At 38.9% G+C, this 19,303-nt stretch overlaps 1 protein-coding gene and 1 long non-coding RNA gene across 3 annotated transcripts in view; one reads left to right on the top strand and one right to left on the bottom strand.

Annotated features, from left to right (window-relative positions):
- Positions 1-18,828, top strand: part of UBE2K (ubiquitin conjugating enzyme E2 K) — a 35,653-nt gene extending 16,825 nt beyond the window's left edge. For both annotated transcript variants that reach the window (NM_001031540.2, XM_046940322.1), the window contains exons 3-7: positions 2,356-2,414; positions 4,917-4,999; positions 13,469-13,568; positions 16,961-17,089; positions 17,488-18,828. In NM_001031540.2, coding sequence (NP_001026711.1) covers positions 2,356-2,414; positions 4,917-4,999; positions 13,469-13,568; positions 16,961-17,089; positions 17,488-17,562 — 446 coding nt within the window. In that variant the 3' untranslated portion in view covers positions 17,563-18,828. The remainder of the gene's footprint in view (positions 1-2,355; positions 2,415-4,916; positions 5,000-13,468; positions 13,569-16,960; positions 17,090-17,487) is intronic.
- LOC112532326 lies at positions 1,253-13,469 on the bottom strand. Its single transcript, XR_003074909.2, has 2 exons — positions 12,357-13,469; positions 1,253-7,110 (listed from the first exon to the last, which is right to left on the bottom strand). It is a non-coding gene; the product is annotated as an uncharacterized LOC112532326 (long non-coding RNA).
- Positions 18,829-19,303: the final 475 nt, after the last annotated feature.

The following is a 19,303-nucleotide window of genomic DNA, read 5'->3' as shown; positions in this document are numbered from 1 at the left end:
TCTCGGTATGACTGAGAGGAGGAATGCAGTCTATTCTTGACAAATGTACAGGTTTTTGTTTTTCTGCAAGTGTTGTCAGCTCGGACTGATCAATTCTCAGAATATTACTGGACCCAACTGCCACTGAAACAGTGCTGCTTCCTACTTCAGAGCACTCATTTGAAGAGAGGACCTTTAAAATCTGTTAGCAGCTGCTGTTTTACTTGAAGTCAAGAACTTGTCAATAGTTTTTACACGCTGTAATAAAGATTAATTTCAAGCCAGGTTTGCATGTGAACCACAGTTAGTGAAGGAATGTCTGACTGTAAATTCCACAAGAAAGGTTATTAAAACTTAGTCTAATTCTATCAAGAGATGGACTTTCCAAGAAGACTGCAGAAGGAATGTGCTTCCATTAGCAGTTAATTTGATCTCATGTATTAAATGCTGGAAAAAGATCATACAAATGTGTACTCCCTCTTCTGCTGTTTTCTTCTTTTTTTTTTTTTAGAAAATCTTAGCATTTTAAACTTAGTATTGAGGAAATGAAGTTAATGACTGCCCAGACTTGTTTATTCCATCTTCAAATCCATGGATTTAACTGTAAACTTCAGTGCACAACAACTGTGCTTAATAAGCAACATTGCCAGCTTACTGGTCCCTGCCGTTTTAAAGTCTCTTGGAGTTGTACATCCCAGCTGGAAAAATCTGGCAGCCAAGCAGTCCATTGTGGAGAAGGCTGTAATAGACTGTCTTTTACAGGCACCGTCTTAATGGCATGCAGGAAAAATGGTTATATCCAAGGCTTGGATTTCTTATATTGTGTCACAAAATGGTGTGGCCACGAAGTCATACAGGGACCGATGGATTTTAGTAATCCAGGAACAGTGTAATTCTGTCTCTTGAAAAAATTGCTGCTCATTCAAACAGAAGAAAAAGCGAACTTAAGTGTCTGTAGTTGATGTAAGCTTTAAGTGTCTTCAAAGATAACTTGCCCATGCTATCCTGTAAGCAAAGGCAAGCAGTCAGTTCAGAAATGATGGCAATTTTGAGCTTATTAGCCCTGGTCTATTTTCTGCTGAACCTTTTGGAGTTACTGTAGAATTAATAGAGGGAACTGCATTTGTAGTAGGCACTGTAAAATAGCAGCAGATACCATAGCCAGTTTCCAGTGTACTCTATTATACTGAATTACATTTAAAACAGTCAGATGTTGGTACCTTCCAATGTGTATTTTTGGCTCAGATAAAAAAAATGCCATGGACTTGAACTGTTCAGTGTTCCTTGAAGTTTATTTGTTTTTTTGTATGTAGACTTAGAGAGAGAGAGTACTTGAGATCTGTTTTTGTATTGGGCTTTAGGTAATGGAACATAGGAATTCTAAAAAAAAAAAAAAAAACCAAAAAAACGTATATTTAATGATGGTTTCTTTCAGAGAGAACAGTGGTAGAATGAGGGGGAGAATTAGCATGTGAGGAGCAATGCTTTCAGTTTCTATAAAAGCCAAGTGTCTAAATTGGTGCTTGTGTTTTGCTATGCTCTGTTCTTTTCATCGTTAAAATGATGCCACTGCTTCCTGGCAAGTAAGCATGAGTAGGCAGAGATGGTTTGAGGTGGAAATCTTGAATGGTTAGATAATGATATAGTAACAGGCAGATGAAAACAAAATATGTTTAGAGAAGGTCAGTAGAGAGTTCCATGTTCCAGATTCATGCTATCCTTTATTACATGCTGTAATTCTACAAACGATATTAATAGTCCTAGTATTTGGAAGTACTGAATTGCAATGGAATTGTAAATGCTATCTTCAGACAGTAATGCAGAACATAATGGGAACAGCACTGGATCCTCCTTTTCATTTTCCAAAGCATGGTAGTTTTGATGGTGCTGTTGAATGTTCTCAGGTCTGGAAAGCTTGAGTGAAATAAATTTCAACAACAGGGGGATGGGCAGGGAATCTGATTAGTAGTTAATAGGCAACAGAAAAGAGTCAAAATAACATAACGTTCCATGTTCACCCTGGTCACTCCTGTGGCCTTTCGCTTCATTTGATGTCTGTTTTGGGATACTGATTTATATTTTAGTACATTTTGCTTACATAGAATGGAGAAATTATAATTTTGGAAATAACTACAGGTGAATGTACACAGTAATACACCTAAGGAATATAGATTCTGATTTGCATAAGCTGGTATGGCTTTATTAGATATCCCTAACATTCGTATATGAAATCTAGAAGTACCTTCTAGGTAATGCTTACTGGGAAGTTTAAATTGCTGGAAAACATGAGCCTTTAGAAGCCTAAGTTTTGCTGACATAAGATTAAGCTTAATTAATATTCGGTTTTGACTTCTAATTTGTTTTTGTTTTCTGAAGGTGGAAGATATCAGCTAGAGATAAAAATTCCAGAAACATATCCATTTAATCCTCCTAAGGTAAGAGCAACGTTTTTCTTTGTAAAACAATTTGCCTAACAAGGGATTTTTGATCGTTCTTAGTTATTTGCTTATGTACCCATTTGCTCTGTAGTACCCATCTTCCTCTTTTGATTCTCCTACAGACAGAGACTGGAACTGTCTTTTCAAGGTAGAAATCATGTAGGATGTGTACCCGTATCCCATCAGAAATACACTGATTATTCTTCAGAGTACAAATTGATAAATTCTGGGCAGTGGTTTATTGACCATGTTGTAATTTCTTCTTGGCAAGATTCAGTTTTCGGATGGCTTTCCTTGATGTGGAGAATATTGATTTCTGCCTGCCGCACCTTGGAATTGCTGAAGAAATGCTGTAATAGATAATTGTTTGTTCTTTTAATTCTTCAAACCCCATAAACTATATTTGGTAAAGTCTTAGGTTTAACCTTCCAAGTTTTCTGTTAATAATTAAATAGGACTAGAACTGCAGTGATTTTATGACCTAAGGACCAATAGGAATAGCAGGGTTTTACTGCAGTTTTTCTGAAGGAGTGCATAAAATGTGTGCATGAGCATGGGAGATGTGAAAAGTGTGTTAAATTTACTTGTACGCTCCTGCAGCTTGCTGCCCTTCACTTTTACCACATCTCTCTTGTGTCTTTCTGGTATTTTCAATTTGTGACTTTGCTTCCATCTCAAGTAGTGCTCAGAATAGTGTTTACTCCAGCTGTGTGCAGCTGCAGTTGTATATTCCCGAGGTCTCGCTTGGTGCCTTCTTCAGTGGCTTATGATAAGCTAGCAGACTCCAGCATTGTCTTACAGCTGTCTCACAGCTTCTTGATTGGCTTCCTGTTTAAGTCTGAAAGATGTCTTTGGCTAAGAATGAGTTGTGATTATTTTCACCCTGGTATGTAATAATGGGAAGGGACTGGGAAAGAGGAGGAGGGGAGCGGTGTCAGTAGCACTTAGCTCTTGTCCTTTGAGTGACTTCCTTGGGTCTGGAGTGAAAGACAGTAATTTCTTCTTACTGAAATGTCTGTTGGTTTCAGTTCTTTCATCTGCATGTGTTCTGCTGGGAGCTAAAAATAAAAAGGGCTGAAACCAGTCGTAGGTCCTGAAAGATAAGTCTATGGACCGTGGTTTAATTGCTGCTTTAGGGCTTGATGCTCATTTCTAAAGCTTATACATAACTGTTAGAAACTCAATGCACTGTAGCATAGTACTGCTTATTCTGGAGTAGATGGTCTTGAATTGGAGGCCTTTTGGCTTGTATCTGGTCCTGCTTTTCATCTGAAAGATTTCTTTATCTTGTTCAGAATGTGGTTTGACAGCCATTGTTAGCTTGCATTCTCAGTGAGAAAATACTCAATATTTACATGTTGCCTTGTGGTGGTTTTATTGTGTTTCAGGGTTGAGGTAGTTAATAAGAGGCTCAGCAGATGTGGGCTCCTAGTTTCTGTCCTGGAAAGCAGAACTATTATGGTCTCAGCTATATAAACACTGATTGTTTTGATTTTATTATAGTCCCGTATGTACGGTGTTTTGCTGTAGGACTTGGCCAGCAATGTGTTGGCTGCACTGATTTGCTTGCAGATCAGGGGCAAAAGTTGAAAGTGAGTCTGTGCCGTTCATAAAATGATTGGCAAGAGTTTGGAGTGAGGAGGTGGAAATGGAAGCACTGAAACAGGTCAGTCGTCATAAAACAGTTAAAAGCAACTGAAGAGGTTTGAAGAAAATTTGGTGGGCACCAATGGGTTTGCATACATTCCTTTCAGAGGACAGTTTTTATAGGAAAATGCTGATTCCAACGTTCTCGGCGTCTTTCAATAAATCACTTTATGTATGCTTCACGAGTGTGAATACACTTTAGTGTTAAAATATGGACATGATCGGTGAGCGAGTGCTGGGACCAGGTCTTTCCAACAGCAAAGAAAAAGAATTCTAGTTTAGTCAGGTTTGGGTTTGTTGAAGGTCGTTGTTCCAATGGATGGCAGGAGGTGTTTGTGAAAGCGTAGCATCCACCAAGGAAGCTTTTTTTGATGTTCCGGTAGCTACCAGCAATTCAGCTGAAGTGTGAGGTCCTGTGCCTACGTGTAGGAATCTACCTTAATTGAGCAGAATTTCCAGCACTTCAGCTGACTTCTGACAAGATCTGTGTCTGCTTTGCACTATGTGCTTGTGTTTAAACACTGGTACAACTGGAGGATATTTCTGAGTGGCTTTGTGTGATGTGAGGATGTGCCCATGTGACAGTACATGGGAAAACAGCTGGGGATGATTTTGGCATACTCAGTGGAGCAGTAGTCTGTTTCTGAATAAAGCAAGGCTGTATGTAACAAATGGGCTTGAAAACTTGAGGCCTCCTGGAAAAGGTCATGCCACAGTCTTAGCTCTGTTTTTAGTATGATCCTGCCTAAATCAGTATTGCTTCATAATATTAGAAATGGTGCATTTTAAATATGTTTCCTTCATATACTGCATGTAATAACCATTTCATTTTAAAATTTTCTTGTGTTTTAGGTGCGGTTTATCACCAAAATATGGCATCCTAATATTAGCTCAGTTACTGGGGCCATTTGTTTGGATATTCTGAAAGATCAATGGTAAGATTCCATATAGGCTTAAATGTGCAAAAATCAAGTGTACCACTGTCCTGGATGGAAGGCAGCAGCTCATGTTGCTTTTCAGTTTGCGTTTGTAATTTCACATGCTCTTAAAGCTTAAAGTATTTCAGTACAGTATTTTATAATGAAATGGTTGGGAAGTTACTTTGGGAAGTATTGAGTAGATACTGATGAATGAACTTATTCACATCAGGGTGTATGTTTCATCGCTGATGTTTTTTAGCTCTTCTCCAGTAACAAGGACTACCTTTTGCCTTCTGAGCTTTGTCTTCTCAGAGATGAAAGCAGAAAAAATAAGTACTTCATTTTGATTTTTGGCTTATACTTCCAAATAAAATTAATTCTGAGAGAGCTAAAACAGTGTGTGGAGTACAGCTGGGAATCTGGGAGTGTAAAAGGTAACAGGCGGACAATAGGAAGGGGAGAAGAGAGTGCCATACTGATTCTATCTCGGTTATGATTGATAATACTTGCGATTTGAACCTCTAAACTTTTGCCTTTTAGCTGCTGGTCAGTTGCTCACTGATTATTTGTCACTGTTGTGTTAATTTAAAAAGTTTTAATAGCCCAAACCCTTGGAATAAATCTATCCAAACAGTAAGAGATGAACTCACTGTACACTTTTTTCCCCAAGTGATAAAATCTTCAAGCAGTATGGAATGTGTGCACCGATTGTGTCGTTGTTCTGATAGCCAATGGAAAAAAAAAGATGAATTTCACTCTTACACGTCTGTCCAAAGAAATGGGACTGTAATTCCCAGCTAGATAATATCACTGTCTAATTCACATAAGCTTCAAATGCTTAAAACTTCCACAGCTTCATCAAGACCAGTATTGGCCAAGCTGGTGTCAGTGGGGTTTGGAGGAGAAACTCCAGAGCAGAAAGTTTGAGTTCAGGTCTTACAGCTGGCACAGGGAATATATACTTCTATTTTTACAGGATGAGAAGTCTTGCAGTGCGTGTGGCAAAGTATGGTATAAATTAGTGAAATGAATTGTAAGAAGCATACATAATTATTACTTGTTGTCTTCGCTTTTTGGAGCTGCTTGGTTTTTCTTACAATCTTGCAGCACTTTAGCCATATTTTAGGCAATAGAATCTTTCAGCATACACGGTGCATTGTGTAACTTATATAGCTAAAGCCAGGTACTTCTGTGTTGGCACCATCCCCTGCAGTTGTACTGGAGATTAATGGCTCTTCAGCTGTGCAAGTGCAGTTTCCTGAGTGATCATAAGGCAGATCAGCGCAAAGGTGTTGGGCAGAGAGCTGGCAGGCTGGTTTCTCTGCTGGAGGTTTTTTTTGTTGGTTGGTTGGTTTTTCGCTTTGGCAAAGTAACAAACTTTAGGGCATGTTTTTAACAGGGATCCTTTCACTGATTTGAACATAAGCCTCACTTGGGAGAGCAGGTTTCTTTCATTTGAGACAAGGTTTACATAGTGAGTATGTGGGAAGTATATATTTCTAGCAGCAAAGGTGGTTAACAGGGGACCTTCATCGCAGTGTCTTTAATACTGGCCTTGGAGGAGTTTATCCAGAATGCTGAAGTTCAGGGTCTGTTTTTTTTCCTTCCTTCTTTTGCTACTCCTTTATTCCCTGTCTGGTTGCATTACTCACAGTACCTCGGCTTGTGACTTCAAGTATCTTCAAGGCTAAATCTTTCTGTACTGAAACTCCTAAAGACTTTTTTGTTGTTTTTTTTAAATGACATCTGCCATTTTCTATTGAAAACTTTGAGGAAGGAGTCCTTAGCAGAAGTCTTCCTTATTTATCATCTTTTGAAATAAAACCAAAAGCCTATTAACAATTTTTTTTAACAAATGTTTAGTTATCTTCATATTACTTTACTATATTCCTGAATTAGTGCTTCCCGTGAAGAAGGATGGGTGTTCTTGCCTTTGTATCAGCAGGCCGGGGTTCAGGAGACCACGTTTTTGTTTCCATTCCTGGAGCAGGTCTTCTGTTCTCTTTCAGCAATGCCAAGTGCCATGACTTGAAAAATGCTCACAATTCAGTCTTATTCCAAAGCTGCTGCTTTGGGAGTTGAGCAGTTAATAGCTTTCAGGTGAGTTTCTGGCCTTGCTGATAAAACTTTAAAACAAACAAATGGAAAAACAACAACAACAAAAATGTAAAATATCAAAGGCAATGGACAACCATTAAGGCCCAAAGAAATAATGAACTGAAATCTGGAAAGGAAGGAGAGGAGATTTGACTTGTGTTCCTGTAATCTTTGGAAGTTAGATCTTGCACAGATCTATTAATCTACATCTGCCAATAAAGAGAATGTTCTTACCTTCCCTCACCAAGACGTGTTCAAAATGGGGATGTTTCAAGATCTTGTCTTATGCGTGTTTAAACTGTCTGGTACAGGGAACACTGATATCACACCATTTGTGTATTGCTGATAATGCAATGATAATGCTCATACATGTGATGAATGCAAATACAACTATGATCATGTATTTGTACAGTTAAAACGTCTCTCCCCTACTCAGCCAACCCATAACAGTTTTCTATTCTAATGAGCATGGTTGAGATATTGTTATGCATATTGGCAGGAGCCTTTATCAGCTTGCAAAGTAGTGCCTTTAGATGATTTAATGAGTTTAATGAATTTTTTTCCGCAATATATGCTCGATGCTGACATTCTCTGCAGCTGTGGATTTTTGTGTTTAGATATGTAAATACCTGTTTTGCCAGTTTGTTTGCAAAACTACTCTTGTTTACCAGTAGAATTAAAATGGGGATATGATTTTATAGAAAGAATACCACTTATGCTGGTCTGATCTGACTCTTTTGTGGTTTCACTTAATGTAGCTTGCATTTATCTTCCAGGCTAGTATTCTATCCCTGAATTTTATTCTTAAATATAAATTGTATCCAGTGCTTTCAACTGAAACCCGAGAGCTAAATTATTTGAAAGCTGTTTTGCGTGACTCCCTTGAGCAGTGATTTTTCAAGCAGACGTGTTGTGGCTGTGTACATGGCTACAAAAAACTTCTAGCTGTTATGGTTTTGACAAGTGATACAAAAATGAATTATAAGAACATTTTTTTTGCTAGTGGCTGTACTGGAGCATTCAACCTTCAGTTTTAGTTGATAAGCAAAATCATTATAAGAGATAATATAACTTTAATAGGTACATAAGCAACAGCCAACAAGCAATCATTTTGGGCATCTAAATCTGCTGGAGTTTGCTCAGTTCGTTGGAGGGACACTAAGCCTTTTCAGAGCTTTGAAAAAATAGGCAGAGAATATTAACACTACTTGAAGGAGCTCTGCAGTAAGTCTGCCACTTCTCCCCATCCCAATGTCAATGTCACCCCACCCAGTCTTGTATTTCTCCTCTAAATAGTGACTGTACAACAGGCTTCCACTCAAAGGCCTCATTCATTGCTTCTCTCCTTTTGAATTCTGTAAACCCCTGGTACAAATTCCTGGTTCTTTTCTCTTTGATTAACAAGTTTAGTTATTCTACAAATTGAGTAAATATTGCAGGTTATTTAATAGTAATAATAATAATAAATGTTTCCAGTAGCCATGCCTGGTTGACGGACTGGAACAGCAATCTGCTGGCTGCAGCTGCTCCTGTTGTTCTGCTGGGTTGCCTCTCAGAGGTGGAGTACCAGAGAGACTGTTTTCAAAGGGGAACTCAGATAACATAAATAAAATCTTCCTTAATAGAAAATTACTTGGCCTTTAAAGATGATGTGGGGAGAGGGAGAGTGCTTCGTAATCCTCTTAGGACTCTTTCAGCTCATCAAAAGGTAGGAGATTTCTTACCTCAGGCATGCTGAGCACAACTGGGTTGGCATGCTTTTCAGTATTATCATTGTATTCACCCCCAACTAAGGCTGCTTATTTTTAATGGAAATGCCCCCAAGATGTTAAACAAAAAAAAAAGTGCACATTCGTATGTCCATCAGCATTCGGATTGGCTCCAGGTTTTCCTTAGCAGGGTGCTTCCCTGCACTACCCTTGCATGCTTGCCAAGTGCCATGGCACCAGAAGGCCTGCTTGGGGGGATAGGAATTGCAAGGTGGGGATTATAGTTTTAACTTCTCATTTCCCACCCATTTTATAGATTCCAAGACAGCAGATCTGCCTGGAGGCTTAGGAGCATTTTGGGATAGGGTCAAAGATAATAGTGAAGTCCAAGAGGTCCAGAAGTCAGTAATGTGAGATGAGGTACAAGCAAATGGAAGACTGGGGTGCAAGAGGCTTACCTGCATCAGGTAACTGCCTGCTTTTTATTTATAATAGGTAAGACTTCAGGTGGATTTGTGTACCTGCTTTGAGCACTGTATTCCAGGAAAGGTGGGAACCATAGGATAAACCCAGAGTAAATAACAGGAATGATGGCCTGAGCAAATATGACCTATGAAAGATAAGCCATTTTAACATGCCAATCAGCAAATGCAGTGAGGCATCAAAGTAGATTTTTTCCAAGAAACTTGTGAGGCAAAGATATCAGACAAAAGTCTATCAGGAGTGATAGAATACTCTGCCTCTGGCAAAGAGGAGGGTGTTAAAACCCAAACTTGCAGCTTCCATTGCTAAAGGGAATTGCTTGAACTCGATGATAGGTTGGGTTATAAATCCATACCTGGAAATGAGCTTCAGGTGTAAGAAGAGTTCAAAGTATTTTGTTCAAAATTGTATTCCTGAAAAATAGGCTGCTGATGAACGCTGGCAAATGTGGAAACCCCTTTTCTTTTGGAAGTTGGTTTTAAAGAAAATCCTCAACTTTTCTCTCAGCACATTCCTGTCTGGCTTCTGGGGAGGTGATGCTGGGTGTGTGTTCTTGTTTGTTTGTTCTGTGCCACTCGGCCTGCTTTTCTCCAGAACTGATGATGACACTGTTTCTGCTTTTTGCTAACAAGGAACGGGCCCTGCCGCTTTTTCTGGTGTCTGTGAGTGCAATTCTGAGCAGTCCTCTCTGTTCACTTTATTCTCCCAGAAGTAGGTAATGGGAAGAAAAAAGATGGCTTTTCTTTTTTTTTTCTTAAGGAAATTGGAGAATGAGAATCTATTTTTAGCCGTCCTTCCAATTTCTTCTGGGAATCTTAATTTGCTTCTGAAAAAATTAAACCTCATCTACATAGAAAATAAAAAGACTTTTGGCCTTCTGATCAGGAAAACTAATTCATGTCCTAAAGGTAGAAAATGTTACTTGAGTATATGGTAGTTGCAGTTAATGTCAGATATTTTTTAACCTTTAACCACAAACCTGATCTCCCTTCCATTAAAAAACAAAAAAAGTGTGTCTATATACGTATGCTATTAAAAGCTAAAACTCTGTAGCTGGTTTTCTTTTATAACTTAAGAATATTTCTTCAGGTGCTTGTGTCAAATGAAGGCTGTCTTATGCATGAGCTGAAGAAGCCATTTTGAGGAATGAAAGTAAATTGTAAATTACATTTTAAAACCTCTCAACATATATAGCTAACCCAGTCGTGTCTTTAATTTTTAGAGCGAGTTCTGAGAGTTATCAGCCATCTGTATATCCATACTAATGAAGCATTTATTTTTGTTACTCATTTTGAAATTGGAGTGTCAGAAGTTCAGGTCCCAAGATGCTCCATGTCAGTCTACAAACAACAGATGAGTCTGGAAAGCCAAAGCCAGCAGGAGCTCAGTTTCTCCGTGGCACCCCTTGTCCTCAGTAGTGCCCCTGCCGAGCTATTCTTTCTGCTCCTAGAAGGTACAGTGTAAATGAAAGTAAGTGCTTGTAGAAGCAGCGTGTGGGGTCAGAACTCCATTCATGAGTTCTGTCCAGTTTAAATAATGGCAGTATTTTCAGACACCTGAAGTAGGATTTCTGCAAGACAAAGTTTGGAACAGCTTTTTTTGGTGACAGCGTAATTACAGTGTCAGTTACAGCTGATAGATAGTTCATGTTAAGTGTCTCTCCCCAAAACAAATAATCCTAGACAGTGTAATAAAACAACATAACTGAGAGAAAAGGACCTTGGGTTAATAAGCATGTGTAGTGGCTGTGGTAGCTTCCGAAATTCCTTGCAAGAAGATGGAAGTGGTTACGTCCATCTGAGCTTAGAAAGGTGAGAAGGTTTGGTGGTCTGTTGGCACCTGGGTGCCAGAGAAGTCAATACATTGCATGAAGAGTCATTTAACACTAGCAGTCATACTGTGGGTTGTGCCAGCAGTGTGTGTTGGGCAGATGAATTTCAAAATGGTCTCAGTTAGAGATGGCAGAGAAGAGGAAGTCTGTAAGAGTAAAACAGCACAGACGCATGTAAAGCAAAAATACTTCAATTCTGGTATGCAGGGTCTTTATTCTGCTGTGTGTGACTTAGGTATGGAAAAGCAAGATGGTTTGTATTCAGAGTTTACTGAGTTAGCTGGGATCTCATGGTGCAGCTGAGGCTCCGTTTCAGTAACTAGGTGTTCTTATTGGATTAAGCATCCTTTTGGTTAATCCCCAGCTTTGTAATTTAAAGAAGCGTTCAGCTAGGAAGCTGAAGTACTCAATCTTAAACTTAACTAGAAGAGAATCTTAAGTTCTGAAAAAAATACTGTTTAGTTCCTATGCGTAGGTTTGGAGGAGGAGAACTGTTTATTATGGCAGTTCTGATTTCTTAGAATACAGATCTAAAAGCATTAGGGATCTTCAGTTTTTTTGGGTTATGTTTTGAAGAGTAAAGTCTACGTAGCTGAGTGCTTGAGGGGACTTGAAGCTGATGCAGCAGTTGGAATGAGACAATGTGTGCTAATTAAAATCTCTATCGCATGGGATGCTTCTTCTCACTTGCATTTTGATGTGGAACATTACACTGTGAAATCTCAGTGATTATCAAGTTATGGTTTTTTAAGTTAACTTTCTAGGAAAAATATTTAAGAATTTGACATAATTAGGGAAGATGCTTAATTTGACTGGTTGGCAACATAGGAGGAAAGCCATACGTACGTACAGCTAGGAATATAACACTCGGGTGTCACAAATGTACCTCTGACACCCTACCAGCATAGGTGCACTCTGCCATACCTCAAGACAGTGCGTCAGTACTGGAAAATGGCCAAGTTTCTGAAATCTGACACTGGAAATACAAAAAGAAACAGACAGCAATTCTATCTGGACCAACTGATGAAATTCCTCTCTACCCATTCTAACAAACTCGCTGCATTTACTTCCAGCCTTCTGGAAAAGGAGAAGCTACTTTCTGTTAATCGATACTTGTGTTGGTTGTGCTTCTTTCACAGCGTTCCTTTAGCATTTCATTTACTGTAACTGTCTAACTCAAATCTAAGATGTTGGGTTTTCACACTTACGCTGCCTCAATACTAGTAAAAGGTTAAATAGTTTTGTGTATTACCTTGAAGATCTGTCTGTGCCGGCAGCGCATCAACTGAGTCTGCTGAACCGCTCAGCACAGCGGGGTCCTGATGTGGTTGCCAATGTGTGCCAGCTGAAATGGTAGACAGAGATGGTGTTCATGATGAAAATCTGTTGGAACTGTACATTTGAAATGTTACAACTTTACAGATTAGTGTGCAAATAATGATTTCATACCTCTTTTGAGTGGTGATTGACTTTAGATACATGCCTGGTTTTCCCTTTTAAAAGTGATTGAAGTCTCTTATTCTTGGTAGGCATTGAGATGAAGGTAAATGATGCACTCTTAGGAGATGAATGGTTTGGACTCCAGGGCCATACTGTCTTCAATGAACTTCTTTCAGAGAGGCAGTCAAATGCCTTCAGAGCACCATTGTTTCTACAGAAATGTTTTCTTATGCTGACTGGAATTCTATCCCAGCTGAACCCAGTGCGACTGGTTAAAACTGTCAGCAGTATCACGTTGAAATGAGAGGAAGTTGAGAGTGTACCTTCAGTTGCATGCTTGTGTAATTGACCAACCTTTTTTTTTGTTGTGGTAGTGATTCACTGTGTAAATTGTTAACTTTTTGGGGGGGAAAAGAAGTAATGTAAAGTGATGCAATCCAAAAGATGTTAAATGTGTAAAATTCCTTATCTGGTATAAGAATTTTCAATATAGGTCACTGTTTCTATATATGCTATTTTGCTATGAAGAGTGCCAGCAGAGGGAGCACGCGTTGGCTGACAGTTCGGTACCCAGAGTTTGAGCAAGGTGCTGTTACAGGTAGTAAGGAAGGACAACACAAGCTTCAAGCTAACTTTTTTTTTTTGAGCAAGTGAAGTGAATTCTGTTATGTGGGTAAGACCAATTGTGTAGGTCAAGGGTTCCTTTCCAAATACTTAAAGCACTGTTAATGACCAAGTACCCCTTTGAAAGCTCACTTCAATTAAACTGTGTTTTACTACCTCTGAACTGTACCAGTTCAAGATGCTAACTTCTAGATTTAAAAGATCTCTATATATTCTCATATCCTCTGTTTTATGACTATAGCAGCAGAGATGTTTACAGGTGTGGGATTTGGCAAAGTCACTTTCAAACTTTAATTTCAGGGCAGCAGCAATGACTCTAAGAACAGTGTTGTTATCTCTGCAAGCATTGCTGGCAGCTGCAGAACCAGACGATCCACAAGACGCAGTAGTGGCAAACCAGGTAAGAGGCTCAGTTGGCTGAATTGCTGACATTTCTGTAACCTTCATTAACTCGAACTGAGTTTGGAACCTTGGGTACAATAAAGATTTTTCAATCATCTATTTGAAAATTGCTTTACAGTAGGTGTGACTTACTACAGTGTTTTGTTCTTTACTCTCTAGGTTCTAAAGTAAATAGCAGTTACTCTGCAGTGTGAAAAGATGTATTTTTTTTTGTTGTCTTCCATATTTAGCTTGTAAGAAATGTCAGGAGAAAACGCATAGTAAAATGGATTCCAATATAACTTTCCTCTTAAAATCTAAGATTTATGTAAGCATTTGTTTTTAAACTAAAACAAGTTATAACCTGGTGTTTGTTGGATTTGAATTGGCTTGTAGCTCCTCTTCTAGATCAGTATGAACACTGCTGAGTGTTGATTTGTTAAATACAAAAATCTTAGCATTAAATGCTACAAGTCACTACTCATGAGACACGTTTAATCTAAATGGAGCATTCTGTATTTTACCTTTGCAAGTACTTGGGTTAACTATTTTAGTCTAGTTGAATATGTATTAATAGAATTCTAATGTAATCAGCAAGGTTTGTTATTCTTCAGACAGTAGCAACAATTTATAAAAAATAATAGCTGGTGCCATTTAAGATGTTGATTGAAGATAGGAACAATCTTTCCATGCCTTTAATTGTTTGACAGTTGTCAGCAAAATCCCAAGTATGCATGTGTTTTTCCTTTTTTCTTTGGGGGGAAAGGAGAGAGAGAGAAAGAGAGAGAGAAGGCTTTGCTTTGCAGTTGACTGATAATAAGGATATATTTCAGTAACAAAAAAAAACTCAAGCAAGTAAAAAGTTCTTCCAGCATCAATCTCATCTATATCTCCTGTAAGTCAGCACACTCCAGGAAAGGGTAAGAAGTGTGTACTCCTTTCTCCTTAAGTCTAGTCTATGTAGGATGATAGTTAATCAGTTTGTCAAAGCTGTCTGGTTTTAGAAGGAAATGTGGAGAACAGAGGAAGCAGATTCTGTCCCGTTGGTGGAAAAGCTGCTTTATGTTTTCCTTTTTCACAAAGAACAAAAATGGAGCTTCCTATTCTGGCTGCTGAAAGTAGGATTCCCACGCAAAATTCCAACAATCTCATGGAAACACTTCAGCTAGAAGTTGTTTTCTCCCAGATAGGAAACTTCATGAAACTCCCTGGACTCTCAATTGCAGTTCTCCAGGTGGCCTTTCAGGTGCCTTTGGGGATGTGTCTGGTGGGACTGTGGCACGGCTGGTGTGGGGAAGATTCAGTTTCTCCCCTGCAGCTATCTACATGAAGGGCCAATCTGCTGTGCTAGCAGGTTGGCCTTTAGTTACACATGTGTATGTAAGCAGAAAGTTGATATAATCCCTTTGAGAGAGGTGAAGGTAAACATCCAGTTCTTCCACATATGGTGCACGGTCTTCGGTTTTCCAGGTCACCTGTCTTGTCCCATCCTGTCGTTCCCCTCTGCTATCCCAAAAAATTTTCCTGAAAAGAAAATCTAAAAAGGAATTATTTATCCTGCATGCTCGTTCTTTGTTTTACTTTGCTAATTTACGTAGTTATTTGTTAAATGAGGTACAAGGTAGTATTTTCCTACACGTGTTTCAGCTGAATCTCAGGGAGAACACAGCGTTCTACTCCTGCTCAGATAATGGCAGTATTTTCAGGTATCTGCCATCTTCAGACGCTGTCCGGTGCCAAAACTACTTCCTCATACTTGACTGCTTGCAGCTGGTTCTTAAGTACAGCAGCATAATTGACTGTGATTCCCAATACAGAGACATCAGTAAGAGGTGTTTGTGTGCTTCTCAATTCAGTGAGAAGCCAGATTATTTACAGATACCTAAGTAAAGGAGTTTTATTTATAGAACACTGAAAGCTAGTTCTGAATAAAAGGCAGTTATGCAAACATGACTTCAATCCTTTCCACTTCAGCTGGTTGCTTATTAGGTCTGTCAGTGTTTTCAAATCCATGGAAAAATAATAAAAAAAATAGGAGGATTTCCTAAGACAGTAGAAAAATACAGTGGTTTGGGATGTAACTGATGGTACCCTTACTGCTTCCTCACTCATTTAGTTGTAAAGATTAAAAATGTATTAGAGACCACTGTTTATCTAAGAGTTATTTCTACCAGTAGATTATCTTCTCTATTTGTTTTAACACCATTAATAGTCAGTAACTATGTGGGGTTCTTCGTGGGGAGCAGAATTAGCAGGAGGTGTACGCAGCTCATGGTGCAGTCGAATTGGGGCTGTGCTGTAGGAAAGGTAAAATGAAATGTAAGTAGTACTCACTGAGACAGTACTTACAGACATGATTGTTTAGAGGTACGGATAAAATACTTGGAATGATAATTGGTTGTGTTTCTGTCCTTAAATACAATTTTAGAGTCATTTTTCCAGTATCTTGTCTCATCACTTCATATAATTAATGTTAAAATTAATTATATAGGTAAGGATGGGAAAACTTTTTCAAGAGGAAGGAGTAAGGGGAAGAAGTATTTTTTTATTTTTAGCAAAAGCAGTGCATGGTTATGGAGATTTAAAACTTGATTTTCTAGATGCAAGTTGCAGGAACAGGAAGCTATCATCTTGCTTTGCTGTATGCAGTTCATGACAGATGACCCACTTTCCTGGCTTCTGAGTTCCTGGCACAGGCCAAAAGCTCTTACTATGGTCGTTCTGTTATTTGCTGAAAATCCTGCTAGTGACAAGATTGGTGCAAAATAAAATAATGCAGTGTGTTTAAACACTATTGTCTGATTAACAACAGCTCGCAGAGTTGCAATTTCCTACTTTCTGGCACATCCACCTGTTTTTTCAGCCCTTCTTTATGGTCACGGATGCTGCCCTTACACCCGTATTTTGAGTAGGAGGCTATGTGGTAAAAGTCAGCCCTCCCTGAAAAACTGCACAAGTTCTTGCCGTGTCCAAAACCAGGCATAACTTCAGTGATGAGAGAAATACGCAGAAGTACAGCATGATGCATACATTCAGCAGTTGCTAACACAGGAGTAGCTCATGCTTTGCTGAATAGAAACGTTTGGTAGCAGTGCTAAATATAGCTGCTGTACTCCTTCCTGGTCAGTGCAGTCGAGCAGTATCGGATTGTACACACACCTGTAGTGTGTCACTTAACATAAAGGCAAACACATTCAATTAAATGCTTGCCGAGGCTTTAGCTACATGTAATGCTCACCTCCAAGTGTTGTTTCAAAAACTTGAGTGGGATCAGTGTGAAATAGGGTTGAAAGTGTTGAAGATGTTAGAGAGAGAGAAGTACAGAATGGAACCTGCCGTATCATCGTACTCTTCAGTTGGATTGCTGAGTTGACTTAACTTCCCATTCTCCCCTCTCTTTCTTTTGTATAGTACAAACAAAATCCAGAAATGTTTAAACAGACAGCTCGACTTTGGGCACATGTGTATGCTGGAGCACCAGTTTCTAGTCCAGAATACACCAGAAAAATAGAAAACCTTTGTGCTATGGGCTTTGATAGGGTAAGTATCTACATGAGGTCCCTTCTGCCCCAGGCTGTTTCATGATATGCAACTTTGAATGTTTTTCAGTTGGGGGGGAGGGGGGGGGGTCGGGCAAGCATATATGTGGTAATATAGGGAGCCATTCAGATGTTAAAATAAAACTCACTATTTCTGTTCAATTTGGAGGTTCAATCATACGGTTTAGCTACAATTGGAGTTCTGAGATGCTTCATTATTGGTAAATCCTGAGTTCCCCTCACCTTTTCTGAAGTAATCTTTCTGAAAATGCTTAGTTAAGACTTGGGTGAAAAATGAATGTATGAACTGATAAATCTGCAACCGTCTCATTTCATTTCTCAGTCGCAGGCTCACGCACCGAAAACGTTACTGTTTACCTGTTTGTTTTCTCATTGCAGAATGCAGTAATAGTGGCCTTGTCTTCAAAATCATGGGATGTAGAGACTGCAACAGAATTACTCCTGAGTAACTGAACCATGTAGAGAGCTGCTTCGGTTGTCCAGCTTGCCCCTTCTGGAGGAGCATCACCATCTGTTATTTTTAGGATTCTATATAGATTCTCTTTTAAAACTGGCACTCTTGCCTGATGATGCTATCTAGGCACTATTGGAGACTGAAAAACCGCTCTGTAAATAAAGCTAATTAAACGTCTGTGTAAATTTAAAAAGGGGAAATACTTTAATTTTTTTCTTACTAAATATTGTAAAAATTCTTTGAGCTCAGCTAAAATAATGGGGGAAAAACATGCCTACTTTCGTGTTTAGCAGTGTGACGAAAACTAGCAGGAACTTTCTTCAGGATTTTGATTTAGTAATTCAGAAAGCCACATTTTTGAGTGTTAGTCATCAAAATTGTTGGTGCGGCTCATCACAGCTATCTTACTGTTCTTAACATGGATCCTTTGTGCCTGTGGATTGACCTATATTTGCATGCTTGTACTTAATAGACGTATTAGGTAGGGTCGCTGAAGAGAGCACCATTTAAATACTCGAGTGTTCTTGTACCTATTTTCTTGAAAGGCTTAAAAAGACTTACCCAAAGTTCCAAATGGTGACCTATTCAGAACCTTTTTCTTCGTAGCTTATTAATTGGGAAGCCGGATTCTCTTCTCCCTTACGTCATACAGCTAAGAACCCTCCCTAGAATATTCTTCATTCTGTTGGTATTGTGTGCCATGTATGGTAGTCTAGGCTCGCCTATGAAGAACATACTTTGAATTATCAATGATTTTCGTCCATCGTATTTTCTACACACCTGGTAAGGGTTTAGTATGCCTTGATATAGCACAAGAATGGAGCTGGTTTTCTTTTCTTTTTTTTTCTTTTTGTCTTAAGTGGATGTAAAATGTTCTTCCGTATATCTTGGATAATATGACTTCACTGGATTTGAAGGAGGAAGAAGCTAATTCTCTGGCATACTGAGAATTATATTTTCTTTTGAGTACTTGATATGATGCAATCAGCTGTTTTTGCAGCAGTTTTCTAGCTTTATTTTGGGCTTCAGTTTAAGGATTGCTTTCCAGGTACTTGAAAACTCATCCTTGCTCGCGTTTTTCTCTAGTTGACACATGGAGGCTGTGTTGGTGTTTTTACTGTACATACTTCAAATGCACATAGAAGTTTGTTCTCAATTTAGCTTTCTTTTGGATTGATGTTTCTGATAAACGAGAACTGAAACTTACCTTTGCTTGTACATACAGTCAGTCATCTTATTCGTATTAAAATGACATTTCATCCTGAGTGCAAAGGCTTGAAAATTATTAGTTTTGCAACTTCAAACACTAGTACATCTATTTAAAGAGAACTGTAATGTCTTTATGAATATGATGCTAACTTTTGAGAATATATCTGACAAGGAAGTTCAGAGAAATCCTGAGAATAGAGTGGGGATTGTCAGTGCAGTACCACGTCAGTCATTTGTCCACAACCGTTTCCTTTCCTGAACAGTGTATGAGTGGGGGTGGGGTGGGGAGGTACACGTCTGGTTGGGATTCTTCTTGGACTATGAAGTACAGGCTGAAATAGTTTCACCCTTTGTAGAGGTTTGTTTATAAGTTGTACTGGATGAGATCAGGAAGGCTGTAGCTGATCAATATCCGGAGCGTAGTTGTGGAACAGAACCACAAAATAGAGCTGTACAGACCTAACTGTTCGGGGGTGTGCTCTGAACTCTTCTGTCCCGTGTGTCCAGGCTTAAAATATTTTGGGGCACAGA

Source organism: Gallus gallus, chromosome 4, assembly GCF_016699485.2.
Source record: "Gallus gallus isolate bGalGal1 chromosome 4, bGalGal1.mat.broiler.GRCg7b, whole genome shotgun sequence".
Taxonomy (NCBI): Eukaryota; Metazoa; Chordata; class Aves; order Galliformes; family Phasianidae; genus Gallus; species Gallus gallus.
The sequence above is the reverse complement of the archived record's forward strand: the minus strand, read 5'-3'. Positions and strand labels throughout refer to the sequence as shown.